Genomic DNA, 19,306 nt, shown 5'->3' with positions numbered 1-19,306 from the left:
TTGAAATAAAAAACATGGAATGAGGCAACAACGTCAGATCAGTAACTCATCCCACTGAAGGAGACGCCAGTTCAAGTCACAGCAGATGTGGCAGGGAATTAGTTGTCAACAAAAAAGAGGATGAGGAAAACCACAATTCTATTGATATCTATTAGTTTTAAACAACCAGTTGTTACCTCGGTGCAAACTTAACAGCAGAGGAGTTCTTATTTATATTTTGATGTATGTGTTTATATCCCCATGGAAACTTCTCGGTACAGCTCTCGTTATTTACTTAACTAATAAATATTAACGCACATTTTTGATGTTGATGTTGTGTATGAAAAAGATGTGTTTTATCATTTCTAACTGGAATTACCTTTAACTTTACTACTTTTACTTTAGCATTATAATTAGGATGTCAATTATTGTAGCATATCAAAATGTCTCAAAGACCATCAAGGATGAAGCTTAAGAAATTTAATTTCTTAACAAATGAGTACTGGTACAAAATTCTCAGAGATGTTTAATGAATTTCTATATCGTTCAGAATTAATGGCACATTAGCCTCAACATTGTCATTCAGCAAGACCATACATGCACACTTTAGAATCAGTTGCATGAAACTCATATTAAATCATATCAAATCTAATATCTTTAAAATTTTATTACACAGGCAAGAATTTATGTCATGATTCTGGAGGCAATAACACTTTTTTATTTCATAAATGTCGACTTTTCAACAACATCACAATATAGTGAAAGATGTCTCATTTATTAATTAGTACTTCAAAGCATTAAATGCTTACAGTCATACAGTCAAACTTTTCTCTATATAAAAGCAACTTTTCTCTGCTCTCTTGAGTGGTCTTTACAGACAGGTTCTTTTTATTATCTATTTTCAATTTGAAAATTTGATAATAAATTCTATTTTGAAATAAAAATTAATTTGGTGATTCCAGCATCTTTCAGGAGTTGGTCAAGTTATGTTTTTGTCAATTTGACCTTAAAAATGCAGGTGAGTCAATGACCTTACACTAAACATGTTCATGCTTAAAAAATAAGTCTAAACACCATCTTATACAGGTTTAAGCATAAGCTACTTGGAATACACATACAGCGCCAATACATAATCCAAGTTATTACCAGATATCATAGGGCTCCATCTCAGTCACAAGTATCTGGGCTATTGAGCGAAAAACATATGGAAAACCAATTACCAGTCATTTTCCATTTCCACGACAACCTTAAACAATAATTAAATCCTTCTGAGGATGGTCAAGCACCACAGAAAAGACCATTATTCAGATCGATGTGCACAACACACAGGAGTCGCCTTGCTCCTACAACACATTCTCATATTGATCCTGCAAAGTTTTCTCAATCGTCCAATTAACTTTCTGCTAACAAGTAATTAAGCAAGAGCTTTCTTTATCTATAGTGATATACAACAATGCATGAAATTAACATGAAATATTGAGCATATTTGTCGTCAAAGAATGCATCAAGTTAATGAAATTGTGAAAGATTAAAACCTAAAGTGGTTAGAGATTTGAAGCTATTGCTATTTTATTTTTATCAAATTGCAAATTCTCAAAAATTACTAAATTCATTTATTTGTATGTTACAATACCATCCAGCATATCATTTGTATGTTTGAAATGTTTAATTTAAAAAGATCCCTATGACACATACTCAACAAGAACATAACTGAAGTGTGATAGACAGAGGGGTGGACAGGTCTAACATTACACCCCTTCATAAAACTTAGGTTTATAATTTCATGAAAGTTTTCTAGAATTTCCATTTGAACTGTGAGTTTGAGAGATTCTTTAGCAACTATACAGTAATTGAAATTATTTGATCCCGAGTCCAAATCATGACAAGTTGACATGTTCAGCCAGGCTTAAACAGAAGAGTATCTATAGTGACCCTTCGTCTCAGTCATCAGCTGGTCATTCAATCAGACTGGACATGGGACAATGTCAATAACGGATGCCCTAGATAAGTCAGATACAGAACTGTAACAGACCGGATTGCGATTATTAAGTTTTAATCAAATACACATTCCTTGGGGGGAAATCAACTTACGTCCATTTTGGCACCATAACGATGGACTATGGCTTCCGTGATCAAATCTGTACTCAATCAACATCTATATTTACGGTAGATCACATACATTGTGCTAGAAAATAAAATATGGATCACTACCATCAATACCGTTGCCAACAATATGGCACTCATGTCACTTGTTCCAAATAAAATTAGACTAAGTAATTTTTAAGTCTTTTCTATAAAACAACATAGTTCAGTAAGCAATGCACACTACTTTTGTCACTAAACCTGCAAACAAAAGTAGCCTTTCTATAAATGTTGCATTAAAAACAAAGTCTAAATTATTCTGAATTTTTTTACATATCTACTCTCCAAAGTCTTTAGTTGTAACATTATTGTTTCATCTGAATTTATTGACAAGAATCTAAAATTCTTATAATCAAGTGAAATTGAAAAACAAAGAAAACATCTTTTTCTTGGTGAGGAATAGATGAACAAATAAGTTTTTGAAAATTACTAAGAGGCAATGATATAAAGAATACTTTTCAACTAGAAAATGATTTAAAGACAGGGACGCACCTTGAACTCCAATGTAAATCAGAACCTAATCAGGTGTAGATGATACTATGGGCTAAATATGAACAATATCTGTTGACGAAGTACACTACACTATCTATCCTCTCACCTGCCACCCACTCCACATACACACAAAATGGAGGGAAGACATAAAATTCAAATATTTTAATATCTTACAGTATTAGATAAAGGTTACAGACATCTTGGATATGGTTCACATTTATATATCTCAATAGATTCAAAAGCAAAGCGAGTTTAAAGAAACAGGCATAAACGAGTCTAATCATGGCATGGAAATATTAAATTTTTTTCATCGTGAAGTGGAGAGAAAATTAGGTCATTACATGATCTAGTTACTATTTGTGTATGACCTTCACCTTATGAAGTAACAGATGTTAGTCTTGTCAATCAGTCTGGACACCACATCAATTTATCACTTCATATTGTAGCCAAAGCATTTCTCTCAAGTCAAGCTTCAGATAAAGATAAATGTGTTTCCACTATATAAGATTAATGTGAAAATAAAAACAAAATATTTCAAATCTACTTAAACTGCATTTAGCAGTGACAATGCGGTTGGAAGATTTATATCAAATCACAGTAAGATGTTTTGAAATCAGAATGTGTAGGTGCTGAGCTAAACAACAGACAGAAGTCAAGAATGTATTGGTGATGGATTAAGTTGTTCAGTAAATGAGTTATTGATAAAAGTTGACAGTGTTGGTCCACTGAGCAGTAAAAACAGATTCTCGAAAGCCACATCTCCTGTGGGAGATAAATGTCATCAAATTTGATGATAATCCATTCAAAATGCCATACAATGTTTACTGAACCTGGTTATAAAGCTTAGACAGACTTTCATTTATTTCATCAACCTATCGTCAACAAGTGTATCATCTAACATTCTTTATTAGTCAAATCTGGGTACAGTTAGGTCCATCAACAAACAACAGGAGACAATTCCTCAAGAAAGATTGAAAAGAATAATTCTGGAAAAGACAAAACACATTAAAATTGATCGTCTAAAACCCACAAGACTCTTCTCTATTTTTTGAGTCTTGTTGGTTTCCGACGATGATTGAAACCCATGCATAAAGAAAACACATATAACATTTTTTATTCTGAACACGTAGCTAGAGCTTATTTGGTCAAATGGAGATATGTGTTTGTTTGCTTCCTATCTGCATCATGACATGTCAACAGAATTTTCATCATCCACTACTAGTGTCTTTATTAATAAAGGGAGACAACTAAGTGGAAATGATGTTTTAATAATGGCAATTTTTTTCTCTCTTAATTTCTGTTCTTTTTACTTTAATTTTTTCACATATAACAAGAAAGACTTCCTTTTTACTTCACCTGTTAATAGCAACTGTTCCTATTTTCTGCACTGACACCTTGAATTGCAGCCATTTGGTAACAACTCAAATCAAAGTTACACAGAAGTTTTATACCCTTCCCTCCCCATGAACAGGGAACCCATTTCCTATCTAATCAGCCCCTTATCCATTATGAAATCTTGAAAGTTTCTCAAATGCCATTTAAAGGAGTGGAGATAATTGTGGAATTATTGAATGATTACTAAACAATCTGAATGACTGAAAGAACATCAGCCACCAGTGAGCGCAATAAAGAAAAGAGGAAGGCAGATCACTCTATGTCGTAATGGCTCACAGGAATGTAGGGAGGGTGGGATTTTGAATTTTTTGTTTTTTGGGCTAAATGATCGGTGCAGGTACTGTATTTGCATACTAAAGTTATGGTAATTATTACTGAAATAAAAACCATCTTTAAATAACATTTTAATAATTAATGATTGTTAATCTACATTTCCTTGAAACAATTTGTCAAGTTTCACATATAACTGGATCATTTCAAGAGACTAAATTGAACAGAGAAACAATTTAGTTCCAATAAATGTTAATTTACAAGCCATAACAAAAAACTTCATTTCATGAAGAAAACAATCATTTTTGGGTAGTCAAACAAATTTTGTATTTCTGCATTATTGAGAACTGTATAGAAAAAGCCACAGCAAGTACCATAGTCTGGAAATAGTCTCTAAAAAAGGAGAAAATAATTCCACATGACACAGAAAGACAGAAGGCACTAAGCATATATTAACTTTCTCACAGAACTTGTGTTGTTTGGTTTGTCTGCTATACAATAACAATGATCAGTGGAAGCAAAATGATGTGGATTGAAACAATCTTCATGGTTACATACAGTTGCAAATGACAATTCCAGACAATCCTTTTCAGTTCCAAAAACATGATGGACATGGTACTGACATCTCATACTGGTATCCTTTGTTTAAATCACTATTTTTTTATTCTTTCTGGAAATGTGACATGTTACAGCAACCAAAATTATCAGGGTTTGAAGTCGCACAGGTCAATAGTGCATCTGATACGCCTCGACAAAATGGCTGGTCCAAGAAACATAACGATCCCGAATCAATATCCAGACAATACTCTTCCCCCACCCCACCCCCAATTCTGCCAATTTTTTTTTCATCCACACGTAAGCCATATCGGTATATTAGCCACATGCCCGACCTCAGAAAAAAAACATCCTGTGACATTCATATCACCACAAATGCAATATGAGACATATCCATCCTTATACACACATATTGAACACTGCTAGGAGGCAACCAATACAAAATGAATTGCAACAAAGTTCCGTGATAAACTGTAACATGCTGTCTATCAGCAATCACATATATACATACAGCATCATACTTCATTCATACAACATTCATCCATTGCTATATTTAGTGACATCCATTAAATTTGTCCTTGACCTTGTGTCCTTGGATGTGAATTTGATTAATAAAACTTTACCCATCAACAGGAATCAGTCAGTTGACTTTTCTCAAGAGCTTGACTGAAAGATACAACATGCAGCCTGGCATATGTACGAGTTCCTGCATGGATACATAATCTTGATATATTTTCAATATGGCAAAAACCGTATGGTCTTACATTCTGACTTATCATATTGTAACTGAGTGCTGTATACAACAGTACAAATTATATGGGATCTTGAACAAACTATGACCTTGACCCAACAGGTCAATGACAATTATGACTTTGACCTGAGATTTCAACTATTATAACCAATCACTAATTGGATACTATGTAGAAAAAAAACCAAAAAAAAACAAAAAGAAAAAAGAGGAAAATTGAAGTCTGTAATCTGACAGCATTAACTGTCAATGATCAAACACAGCCATAGTGATTCCAGCAGACTATGAGGAAAATAAAGCAAAAAAAAGCTGTTACCATTCATGAAAATCACACAGCAGTTCTAGCAATGTTAATTCCTATGTTGGTTGTTGCTGATACTGGATGGGTCATTTCTGGCTGGCGTCAGTCTCCAGGTTTTATCAACCATAAAATTGAAGTTATGGGTTTCCGAATGTTATAGTAATGGTCAGCAGTCAGACACATACATAGGGTGAATTTTGGAGAATGAGAATGTGTAAAGCCCATTGATACTGAACAGAATTTATAAAGACTGTAGCTCCCCAATCCTCTACTCCACCCCTACTCCCACCCTTCTAAAACTATGTGATTTACTATCACCTTGTTATGGTAAGGGCATGCAGTCAGACATATTCCAAGTGAAAATAACCCTTTTGTCAACGGCAAGAATAGCAGAAATGATTTCTGGTTTCGACCAAATTAACCAGGTTATTCTATCTGTTCGAGGCAGCCAAGATGATCAATACCAACACTGGACATCTCACATTTGTATGGATTTAACCCCTTTTGCAGTGTAAGTAAGCTTCAGAGCTTTTACTGAGCTAAACCAACATGACTATAGAAGAACAATGCTAGTTTTTAAAACTGATTTTGCAGTAGGTGAAAAGGCCTCTAATAGGTAGTGGATGAAAACCCGTTTGTTTCTGATATAAAGGCTTACTGGACTATAGAAACAACACACTATAAATAACAACCTGACATGTATATGATGTCTGGTTTTAAAACCAATTTCCACAGAAGCAAAACCAAACAGTTAAAAATGCACAATGAGGAGGAAAATTTTACAACTTTTCTATATAAGATTTTTTATTCCTTTTTTTCTATTGTCTTGGACAAAGTGTTATGGTCTTTAAATTAACTTTATTGGCGAAAAGGAAAGGTCAAAGATCAGCACTGTAAATGTCTGCATGAACAATCGACTGAAAAGACAAAACAACTCCACAATTAAATTCTGTTTATAGCAGGTACCATACAACGAGGACAAATTATAGTCAAAGTATTTTCAGGAAAGAAACAGTCTGTGGCTGAAGCACCTTCCAACCTCTCAACAATCTCTGTTAAACTGGTGGGCTACAGCCATGCCAACAAAGAATGGATTGTGTGCAGTGACATGGCTTCTGCACACCACATTTAGATTACTGTTTAACTATCATTTATTTCCCTGAAAGTTATTTTTGGTATAATTGCAACCTGGCCAAAACACTTATCATAAGTTTCTATATAAATGACCAGTTTTCAAGATACCATGGGAAACTTGCAGCAAGTGATGCTTACAGCTCCAATTGAACATATGTTGTGCGAGATATGTTAACAGTACAGAACTACAACAATTAGGATGTTTTATCACTGTTGTATCTAAATTACTTGAGATTATTTTCACTTGCCAAAAATTGTACAAAAGGCAAGTGAATTATAAAACACCCTTTGATACGGATACAGTAGAGCCAAACAATTAATCAAAATAAGATTTTATTGGACATGTTCTTTTAGGTTTCAAAGGTATCTTGTAATAGATTGTAAGGATTTGAAATAATTTACTTCCCCTACTGGGCCCAGAGCCACTCACCCCAGGGCCCCAAGGCCTATCATTTATACAAGATTGATTTCCCTTCATCCAAGAATACTTGAGACCAAATTTTGGCAATCCAATCCTGCAGGAAGAGTAGGATTTTTAAGAAACTGAAAAATTCCCCCATCTTGGGCTCTACTTTTAAGGCTCCTGGGGCCAAGAACCAATATTTACGCAATCTTTGTTCCTGTTACCCCAAGGATGCTTCTGACCAAATTCCATCAAAACCTAATCATGACAAGTAGCATTTTTTTTCGAAAGGTTGATGAATGCCCAATCCCATTGTTTGAACACCAAACTATGGAATAAGCTCATCATTCCTTCAGACCAGGTACAGGAGCTAAAAGTAAGACCAAATTAGTCAATCTGATGTCAAAAGAAATTGCTTTTTAATATCCTAGCTTTTCTTAAAATAAAATTTGCAAAAGTGAAATTACATCTGATGTAGATATACTCACTTAAAGCTGTGTCTTCCCCACGAACGATCACTCGAGACTGTGAAAAATTTAACAACCTTGGAGGATTATTGGCATTTCCTGAAGAAAGAAACACAAAAAAGCATTAGAAATTAAAAAAGAAAAAAACAAAAAAAACAAAAAATACAAAAACAGACAAACATATATGCAACATCAAAATTCAATGGGATTTGGTAAAAAACATACACATCATCGAATTTGTGATTTGAAACAAGTGAAGGAAGAATGGCCATGTTGATAAAAGATAGTTATGTTCTTCTCATCAACCCTTATATGATCTCATCAAAATAATTACAGATTCATCTATAGATGTGAAAATAGTATTGAAAACATACTTCAATATTCAAACTTAAAATTTCTCTAACATGAAGTTTTATGTCAATTTCACTTATGGCATGGCCATTACATCTGTTGCTTTTGGATGATGTGAATATGAAAACTTAAAAACAAAGAATTAAGTTATATAACCTGATGAAAAGCAGAAATTTATACAGAGGTGGTATTGAAATAAATCTCTGGGGAGAAATAAGACTTGAAAAGACAATAGAATGGTGTTTTTCAACATGCAAAGAGCTCAATCATTATTTTGAATTTGAAACCATATTCTCAGTGTATATAAAACTGTAGACACATAAAAGGTTTGTTAGAGAAAACAGCAGGCTTTAGGAGTCTATGATAGTCAATTTAGCTTTGTGGAGACTGAGCAGTAAGTTTACAGCTGAAATAAGAAAAAAATTAACACAACTCAAGGGAAAAAAGGGAAAAAGCAGAACAGAAATTTTTCAGCAATTACGAATCCTATGGTGGTAACATTGCATTGTATTACTCTTCATGCTTTAAGTCTACTGGTGCTTTGTTTTAAATTGGATACAGGATGTGGGTGATCAATTTCAACAGTGTCCAGTCTCAAGGGACTGTTCCAGTCACAGTTGACAGCCTGAATTCAAGGTATGATATACAAATCTCTCATTTATTTTATTCACTTGAAATTCAATGTTTGTCAAGAAAGAAAAAGAAGATGATGGTTTCATAATTTCTGTTGTCAACAGAACGAGGCATTTTGTCATCCACAGAAGCAGACAAAGATACTTCTTTTTAGAATACACAGTGAAACCTCTATATATGCCAATCAGTTTTTAATCTTTTTGTTTTCCTCTCTATTATGAATTTCTTTATAGCCACCCACCATATTTCAGTACACACCTTTGCAATGTCAATTCATCTAACTGATGGCAACATAATGAGATTTACTCTACATGTTTTTCTTAAATTTACAGAAATTGCTGGTTTGTTGAAATTGCATTGTGGTTGTAATCACATCTGCAATATTTTTAAGGTTAAATTTACACAATATTTTTTGTAGATAATTTTTAAAACTGTAGTCCTAGAAGACAAAGTGTTGTGAGTAATCAATCATAGTCCCCTATGATTAGTTCTAAAAAAGGAATAAAAGGGCTCACAACTCTACATACAACTCAGTTGAAGAAAATTGATTTCAGTATGAAACATGTTGATATCCAAAAAAGTATTGGTATTTACATTCAACTGCAGTTCAGTACCAAATTACAAACAAATCCTATTCATCATCATCTTGTAACAAATACTATATACAATCATATATTTTCGAGGGTTTCAAATTTTATTTTAAAAAAAATGTATTTCCATTGCCATTTGAGGTCATGGATAAATCTTTATCATGAAATCTAGAAGGTCAATTTCCATGTTTTCCATTTCATGGACTTACAAATTTGTGGACATGTAAACTCGTGGACACATGAATGTTAGGTATAAACTTAATTACAAATTTAAGCCAAAAAAGTCTCCCACATCTACTGATTATTTTACAGGAAGCCTGTGCCCCGTGATTTTGATGAGGAATCAGAGATTAAGTGTTTGGTTTTTTTTTGTAGGGTTGCTATGGTAACACTATATGTTGGGTCTTGGAGATCAGCTTTCCTTAATCTAAAACTTAGTCAGTTTCTAGACCTTGTGATTAGCATTATCCATCTTAAGCAAAAACAATCATAAATATACAAAAATATTCAAATTAAGAAATGAAGCTCAATGAGTTTTCCATTTACAAACACATTTATGTGATGGACTTAGGTAAAGAGAGTCAAGTTCACAAAAAGCTTTACCTGTTACATGAGTAATTTGGCGGGTGTGGCTAACTGCTGGCCTTTATCTGTCACTTTGATTCATGTTTATAGTTCTTCCCTAATCCACTCTATATCTTTAAGATTCATTTTGTATTGATCCGGCTGTTATTTCCTACTCTACTTCCTCTAACAAATACTGACACTGAAGCAGGGGTCCCTGATTTACTATACACTATACAACAGAAGTCAATAGCCAGCCAACATTAATCTGATGAAAGAAACACATACTTACTAATGATGTAAGTGTTTGTAGTTTGTTACAACATCTATGTCACTGGACACATTCTTTCCCTATTTCTGTGCATCTTTTCACATCATTTTATGAGGATATGTTAGTATTTATGTAATACTTAAATGACATGTTGATTTAATTATTAACATTATTAAGACTCATAAATCATTTCACTTTTAACTTTGTTGTATCAAAATATCTTTCATACAAACAATTTATGCTGGGTAACTGTGGACTTATGTCCCCTGGGGTTCACAATATCATTTTGTAGAAGTTATCTTATTTTTAGCAGTTTTCAAAAGGTTACAATGAATCTAGACTGTTGTCACTTTTGTTAAACTTTGAATATGAACACTATCAGCTAAAATGCTAAATCATAATAAAAAATATAGTGACTGATTTATTCCTTTATTTGTAGAGTTATGTCTCCTACAAATTTTAATACCTTTGATTTACTGCAGAGTTATGCCCCTTAGAGTTATGTCCCATTGGATTTGTATCAAAATGTTTTACCTCTTTTACTGAACATTTCCTTACCATACTTATCGCTCATATTAACACAGGACAAAGTCATGATCTTCTCTACATTAAAATATATCATTAAATAAATAGATGCTATCATTTTTCTTTACAAGAAGAAACTTTTTCTACTTCTTTGCACATAATTTACTTACACACAGCATCCAGTGGAATAAATGTCTCGCAAACATCACCACAAGTCTCTTTTTACCTCCAACTGTACAATGATCATTTGAAATGCCTGTTTGCCAGGGGAGAGAAGCCATTGTTTAGCCTACAGTAATCTCTCCCTATCTAAGGTACAAGGCAATGTTCCTATGTAACTACATCCAGGATTTGTTCATGCGACACTCCTGGAGAGAAGTCTGTGACTTGATGCATTGTTCAAGTCCCAAATGAGCTTGTATTTTTAGGACAAAGGCTATTTACAAAGAAAAATTTCTTTTAGAGATGCAGTCTGGCATTGCTGAAGGTTCATGCGAGTGGAAATCAATCATCCAGGATGAATTTTTACAAGAAGGGAAGACCGAATCAATGTTTTGTATATCTATCACAGCATGTGTCTTACATATTCGATACAGGGAATGGTATACACACAACCCAACTTTTCTTTATGATGTAGGTAAACACTACTTTTGTTTACATTTCAGTATTCATTTCCTGTTGTGTTATGCAATCAAAGATGATGGATGCTCATAGGATCATTTACTTTAACAGACAAGATTTACATCACCTAAACCTGCGTGCCCTTGTGGAACATCTGGTCTTATGCTTGTTATACATTTTTTAATTGTCACATTGTAATGTTTTTTTGCTCATGTTTTTGTAAACATATCAGTATTCTCATGTTGTTTTCAAACTGTAAATATTAAGCTGCTAACATTCAGTAAAGTTACATAAAAAATATCATTATGAAAGGGAGTGACACATTTTCCGATTAAATGAAACATATTTCTTATATGGAGCTGAAGAACATCTGTTGTTGATGTCTTTTGTTGTGAAGTCTATTTAAGTGATTTAAAACACATCATTTTAAATGCTGTTTTAGGTGGTTTAAAGGAGATGAGTTGAGATATATTTATAAATATGACCTGTTTCCATTCTTGTTTGGTCCACTTAATATTCTCCCCATGCTAAACTGATGACAAGTACCGTACCCTATCTTTAAAATACTCTGTGTAAAGATTAACAAATCCAATGGCTTTGGTCAGGTAAGAAGATACTCATACACAACTAGAGACTGAAACTGATATCAGTTCTTTGTTAAACATAAAAAATTTGAAACTCAGAAAATCAATGATTCAGAATCCTTGAAAATTTTTAAATCTTCATATTTTCAATCTGGAAAGGAAAGTAGAGTACAAGATGCATTAAGGTAATTGAAAGACAATTCATCACTACAATTTTTAATTAAACCAGCAATTTCTTTCAAAGTTGGATGGTTTCATTTCAAAATTGGGCAATTTCTTCCTTCCAAATGGATCTGCATTTCATGCAACACTTTCAAAAATATTGTCACTATGTCACTTAACTAGAAATAAATGTTGATATGCCATTGGTGCATAGAGGAATTTCATTTTATTGGCATGCTAGAAATTGAAAATTTGATACAAATACCCATTAATTTCAAAAATAGAGACCAGCTTGATTGGTAGAAACCATTTGCCCAATTATAAGCCATCATTCAAATTAACATGTGGGAACTTTCAAAGCTTGTCTTAGATAAAACAACCAGTCACCTTGGTAATAAAATCACTGTCTTTTAAGAGCAGAATCTTGTTTTTTTTTCCTTTCCTTTTTTATGTCACATAGCCATCATACAGGAAACAGAATTACTCCAAGTGAACATTCACTCAGGAACAAGAAACAAGAGGGAGCTTAGTGTCGATGAAAAGTTTGCTAGCAGCAAATAAAGACCCCTGAAAAATCATTCTTTTACTTTTATTTTTGATCAAGTTCTTTATATATATACTAATACCGACATAATTACCTTTTTACATAAATCTTTCAATGAATTGATTAAGTCATCTCCCTACAACCACAGCATCTGTCAAATATAGCTATACCTAAGACTGCAAAATGCTAGCTTCACAAATACTTCGGCAACAAAACTAGAGCTTTTCTCAATCTATACTCTGTTTTTCTGACAAACAACACTATTATTGTAAATTATGTTGACACTTTCCTAAAGTTATCTCCCTTTATATTATTAAGTGATCCTTCCTGATGATTGAATGATTAGAAACTCTGTTCAATTTCTAAAACTACAAGCATTCTTAAGTTTAAGATTCAAGGCATCCTTATTCTCCCTCAAGCAGAATTCTATATAACTCAGCATGAATATTTTTTAACCATTTCAAATGTCCCCATGGTATGCTTAATCAAAATGACAGAAAAAGTAACAATGTGAATTGTTTTGAATTACTATTTTTCTTTCCACGTAGAAACCCTCTGATTAGGAAACACCTCAGGAATATTAGAATCAGGACTATAGAGAATCTCATTTTGTTTCATTTCTCTGAATCACTGTATCAATGAGTTTGACTGCAATTTTTATGTTAAAAAATATTTATGACACAAAATTCAATGAAAACTAGCTTAACAATTTCTATGCAAAAGTCAAATCGGGTAACTCGCCATCATCTTTTAATCTAAAGTAAAAATCTAGCAAAAACTCATTACAACCAACAAAATGCCTTAGATATTTTTTCGTGGCTTCTTTAGAAAGCCTGCATCTCTTGTGATTGGTGAATTTCAGCACCACTATAGTTTGTACTTTAAAAGCCTAATATGAGCATATAATCTGGCCACATCTTCAATGTGTCGGTAGCATAACATCTTTTATACGAGATTACAACAGGATTAGCTGTTGGTGCAAAAAATTGAGATTTCGAACATCAAATATGTAAATTAAATTAAAAACAATGTAAACCAGCTGGAAGCCCAAATGGGCCTTAAACTGACTTTGCACTAATCCAATTTGTAATTTCCCCTTCCCTTCTCCATTCTTTTATTCTTCGAAATGTTTCATATTTTGCTCTGAAAAAATATTGACGATAGGGAATGTTTTTATCCAATTAAACAACGATTTCCAACCTACATAAAACTGAAGAATCGGCTGAATATTAGGCAGAGAACAAGTGTTTTTAAGAACAAGAGGCACTGGGACATTATCAGTCACCTGAGTCACAATGCTTCTTGTAACATGTCATTGAAATGATTTTATCAAAAAAGTAAGATAACTTTAACTATGTTGTACATATAATGAAAATGTAAATTGCACCTAACAATAACTGCTGTTCGATGCAACGGCTTCTTACTAAGTTTGAATTAAAAGAAATTACTCTCAAAAATTGAATTTTCCTATATAAAATCTTCCATCGAGGAACAGTAGAACATCTTTGAAGTTTCAGTCAATTCAACCGATTTTTGGTCCTGCCTATCGGTCCCTGGGGGTCAGCCATGGTCAGTATGTGCATCTTATCAATCTGTCAGCTTATACTAATAATTCTAACCCAGTTTGAACTATTTCTAAAAGAAAATAAACAAATTATGCTCAAAAATGTAATTTTCCAATATAAACTATAGTAAATTTTACCCCCTTCCAAAGGGGAAATAATAGACACTAGGATCATGAAACTTACAATTTTAGTAAAGCACCAAAAGGCAACTTCCATCCAGGAATAATATTTGGTTTTCCATTATCTGGGTATTGAGAAGATTTTTGAAATTTCAATCAATTTGACCCATTTTTGACCCCGCCCAACAGCCCAAGGTGGGTCAGAAAAGGTAAATATAAGTATTTCATCAAACTGCCATCTGAAACTTATAATTCTAACCATGTCTGAGCTATTTCCAAGAGAAAGTAAACTATTTTTAAAAATGTTATTTTTCTTTATAAATTGTAGTAAACTTTACCCCTTCCCCAGGGTGAAAATGTGAGACCCTGGGGTCATAAAATTTACAATTTTGGTTAAGCATCTAAAGGCCTTTCCATTCATGAAGAATATTTGATTCCACCCTACCTGGGATTGGAAAATTTTCAAAGTTTCAATAAATTTTATCCTTTTTGGTCCCATCCCTCAAGCCCCTGGGGGTCAAGGAATACATAATTTACAAATTTGAAGCACCTTAAGCCAAGAAAAGTTTTTGTAAAATTTCACTGAAATCAGTTATTTTAAAAGTTTACGATGCATGACACCGGACAAAATAGGATTGGAATTGGACACCCCAAGACTTTGTCTCAGGTAACCTAAAAACGAGAAATTATTTAGGCAAAAATAATTAGAAAACAAAATTTCCTTTTGAAAAAAAAACAAAACTTTTGATTCAGTCTGACATAACCCTTATATTCTTTGTGTCCTACTATACAAATATCAGGTACACCATGTTTGTCAGAAGGACAAACCTGATATTTCTACTGTAAAAGCTTAAACAAATTCTGCTGTAAGAGAACTTGGTGGCTGGTGTTTCTATAGACTAATGGTCACTAAAGGTTGCTAGGGAATCGCACTGCTTACCTTGCCCATAACCTGTATTTGATAAGCAATTCATTCATCACTATATGTAAATGTGCATACAAACAAATCATGCAATATATATAGAGTCATAATCTGGAATAGTTCTTTATGTAACATAAAACATAATGAAAACATAGGAGTATGTCATCATTAACTTTGTCCATTTTGTTTTTAATCAAATGGTGATAGAACAGACTTTATGCAAGTACCTACACCCATCTTTGTATCCTAACAACAAAAGATTCAAATAATCCCATCCTCCCTACAATCCATGAGCACCCCACAGAGGGGCAGCCAGGCAGATAAGGAAGAGGGGAGGATAGGGTGGGACTCCATAAAGTTATGGTAAGTATTACATCATGAAAATTGGTTTTACATGAAAAAACCTCAATTTCATTTCAGTAACAATTCCCATAATTTTAGTATGCAAATTCGTCTTACCGTAGTGGTGACTAGAAGCCAGGCAGCCCCTTCAGCACAGCCAAAGTAGTAGGGAGGGAGAACAGAGTGCCAAAGAGAAGGAAGGGACCTTCTCGTGTAAGAGCAGGTGTACACACATGTCGCCGTACTGAAAGACATGCCCCGGGCAAACGAGGAGTGTGCCACAAACAGAGGTCCCAATGAATACAGGCCTTCTGAGTGGGAAGCTGGGGATCATAGATAAAAATCTGTGAAGGTATCCCTGCCCCGCCAGAATGCTGCCGACATGGCCTCCTGAAAGGAGGACCCATTGAGAAGGGCCCAAGATGCAGCAAGGGCCCTAACCTCATGAACCCGCACTTTCACACCTGCCAGAGTCTTATCATCAGAATGCTCATAAGCATACTTAATCACCTGGCAAACCCACCTGGAAACCGAGTGGGAGGAGATATCTTGATGTCCCCTGTTTGATGGGAAGAAACAGATGGGATCCTACCTCCAGAGGCCAAAGCCAAAGGAAGACTGCCTTGAAAGTTACAAACTTTAACGAGGCAGACTTCAGAGGCTCATGAGGAGCCCTAGTCAGGGAATCTAGCAACAGGGCCAGATTCCACTGTGGTGCCAGCTGCTACACTCTGGGTCTATCTAGAGCGAAGCTTCTGATTAGGGCAGCAAGCGAGGACGAACCTATCTCTTTCCTTCCATAAAACGCAAAGACACTGGCAATAGCTGTACAATAGCCAGCAATAGTGCCAGGTGCCAGATTGCAGTCCCTAAACAGGGAGAGTAGGAAATCCACAATCAACTGCACAGAGTCTTTGAACGGATAAACCTCCCTGCCGACACACCAATCACAGAAGATCTTCCAATGTGACTGGTAGACGGCAGAACAGGAAGCCTTGATTGATCGTGCGATGCGACCCGACACCTCTCAAGAAAAGCCTGCCTTGGCAAGGCTTCCAGAGATAGCCTCCACGGGTGAAGGTGGAGGATCTCTGGTCAAGAGTGTGTAGTTCTTGCCTGCGGCTGGGGAAGGAGATTCAGTCTTGTGGGGATAGCCAGGGGCTCCGCCAGATACGACAAGAGCTCCGGAAACCAAGTTTGCCTCGGTCACAGAGGGGTTATCAAAAGTAAGGAGCTGTGATGCTCCTGCAACTTCTGTAGCACCCTGGCCACCTGATTGAAGGGAGGGAATGTATATGCATACATCCCATCCTAGTCCAGAGAAAGGGCATCCACAGCTCAAGCCTTCGGATCTAGGACCGGAGAGATGAAGGTTGGCAGCTGGTTGTTCAGGGAAGTGGCAAACAAGTCTATACTGACACCTGACAAATCCCCTTGAAAATCAAGGGACGCAGCTGCCATTCTGCCTTCCAGGATGATGCTTGACTGCGATGGTCAACTGCATCTCCTGGCAGAGAAGAAGGATGCGGATGCCCCCGTCTCTCCAGATACCCCAAAAGAACTGCAGAGACACAAGAACAGCCCTCATCTCAAACACATTGATGTGCTCCGAGAGCTGTTCGCCAGACCACTCCCCCATGCGTCATTGGTCGTTGAGGTAAGCTCCCCCATCCTGTCATGGACGCATCCGTGACCATGTTCATAGAGGGGACAGACTTGGTCAGAGGCACTCCGCAGAGAACGTTCTCCTGAATGGTCCATTAGCAAGCGAACTCCCTGACAAACTGGGTAAGAGGAATCCAGGCCTCCCACTTCCTGGATGACGGAACCCAGTTGGACAGGAGGAACATCTGCAGTGGTCTGATGTGAAGCTTCCCTAGGGGGACCACATCTGTCAGGGAGTTGAGATACCCCAGAAAACTGAAGAATCTCTGGAAGGAATGAAGCCGACTCTGAGCAAGACTTTCAGGACCAGACAGGTGTCCTTCACTAGCGATTCCCTCACCAAATGAAGCATGAGGGAGTCATTGAAATAGATGTGGGCGTCTATTCCGTGTGAGTGAAGGAATCCCACAACCACATGCAGCAACTTGGTGAACACCAAAGGAGCGAAGGGCATGGCCCCGAATTTGAAGACCCAGCCATTGCACGTGAAACGGAGGAACTTCCGTGCCGACTTCTTGATGGGGATATGGAAGAAGGCATACTTCAGATCTACTGAAGTTGCCCAAATTCCATCACCCACAAAGGCCATAATAACCTGAGGGGTTTCCATCTTGAAGTGAAGAGAATCTACGTGCCTGTTGAAGGCACTGAGATCTATGATCGGACCCCACGCACCGGACTTCTGCCGAACCAGAAACATTCTGGAGTAGAAGCCGGGAGTGCATTCTGACATAGGAACCTCCTCTACTGTGCCCTTGGCCAGCATGGTCACTACTTCCTCCTGGCACGCCTGAGCCTTTTCCGCATCCCCCCCCCCCAAAACAGGAAGCGCCGGATCTTCTGCCCACCTAGAGCCTAATCCTGTGGGACAGGGACAAGAGCTTGAGATGGAGGCGCTGACCCCTGTGAGGCACTGGCCTTCAGTCTGGAACCTCTTCACAAGAAGTACTGAGGCAACAGAGTCCTCCTTCATGTCCTTCTGTACAGAAGGAAGCACTTGATCCCCTGAACAGAGTAGTCTGAGAAGGAGGCAGTCAATAACCGCGAAAGGTGGGGTTCCTCAACTGGGCGGTTTTTCAATACTGAAAACCACCTGGCCCACACAACAATGGAGAGCAAACAGACTTCAAAGCCATGTTCAGGGCAAAGGTGATCCTGTCCTGTATGTCAGCCTGTTCTGCCTCGGATAACCGACCCTCAGGCAAGTGGGATAACCTATAAAGACAAACTGTCAGGTAGTCTATATACGACAGAATCTGGATGGAGAGACACAAAATTCTCTCCATCTTGTTGTGTTCCTTAGCACCGAACATCACCTGATCCACCGATTTGCCGAGCCAGGCCACTAGCTCTTTCGATTCCAGCTTAGCTGGTTGAGAGGCTAGTTGCCTGTCATGCATGGCATAGTTGTTGGCAGAAGCCTTCGACAGATCACGAATGCTGGGTTGCAGTCCAGCAAACCCAGGACCATGGGTAGAGGAAGAATTCTTCTCCATAACCCGAGCCCAGGCAGAGGCCAGAGCTGAAGACCCAATAGTGCCTTCTAGCAAAGACTGATCTGACCTACCGGATGCCCGAGGGGCCAACAGAGAACCTAAAAGGGTGGTGGACTCGGGAATCGATGATGCCGAATGTGGTGGGCAAACTTCTGCCCCAAGAATACAGGAGACATCAGCCCAGAGGGCCCGCATCTGGACAGAGCATGCTGAGCCTCAGCTTCAGCAGCCTCGGGGCCATCTTCCCCCTGGGAATCCTCCTCACCAGTAGGGTCGTCATTGGACGACTCAGATGGGTCAATATCCAAGCTCCAAGGAGAAAAATGAATAACATCGTCTACCTCTGCCATGCCAGCGCCATCAAAATCCATCTCCTCCTTGATAGAGACCGAAGTCTCTGTGGGAGGAAAAGGGGCCACCAGAGGGTGAGGCTATTCCGTACAGCGTGGCTGTAGACTTGGGTCCA

General features: G+C 36.7%; 1 protein-coding gene across 1 annotated transcript in view; it reads right to left on the bottom strand.

Moving 5' to 3' along the window:
* The window catches only part of LOC132557272 (cadherin-23-like), an 83,340-nt gene extending 65,023 nt beyond the window's left edge, over nt 1-18,317 (bottom strand). The window contains exons 1-4 of the mRNA XM_060221761.1: nt 17,674-18,317; nt 17,275-17,570; nt 16,796-16,951; nt 7,908-7,985 (exon numbers count right to left, since the gene is read on the bottom strand). Of these exons, the coding sequence (XP_060077744.1) occupies nt 7,908-7,985; nt 16,796-16,951; nt 17,275-17,570; nt 17,674-18,317 (1,174 nt within the window). The remainder of the gene's footprint in view (nt 1-7,907; nt 7,986-16,795; nt 16,952-17,274; nt 17,571-17,673) is intronic.
* Between the last annotated feature and the right edge of the window lie 989 nt (nt 18,318-19,306).

This window comes from Ylistrum balloti, unplaced genomic scaffold (assembly GCF_031769215.1).
Source record: "Ylistrum balloti isolate Yb309-2 unplaced genomic scaffold, AGI_CSIRO_Ybal_v1 Utg370654, whole genome shotgun sequence".
Classification (NCBI taxonomy): domain Eukaryota; kingdom Metazoa; phylum Mollusca; class Bivalvia; order Pectinida; family Pectinidae; genus Ylistrum; species Ylistrum balloti.
The sequence above is the reverse complement of the archived record's forward strand: the minus strand, read 5'-3'. Positions and strand labels throughout refer to the sequence as shown.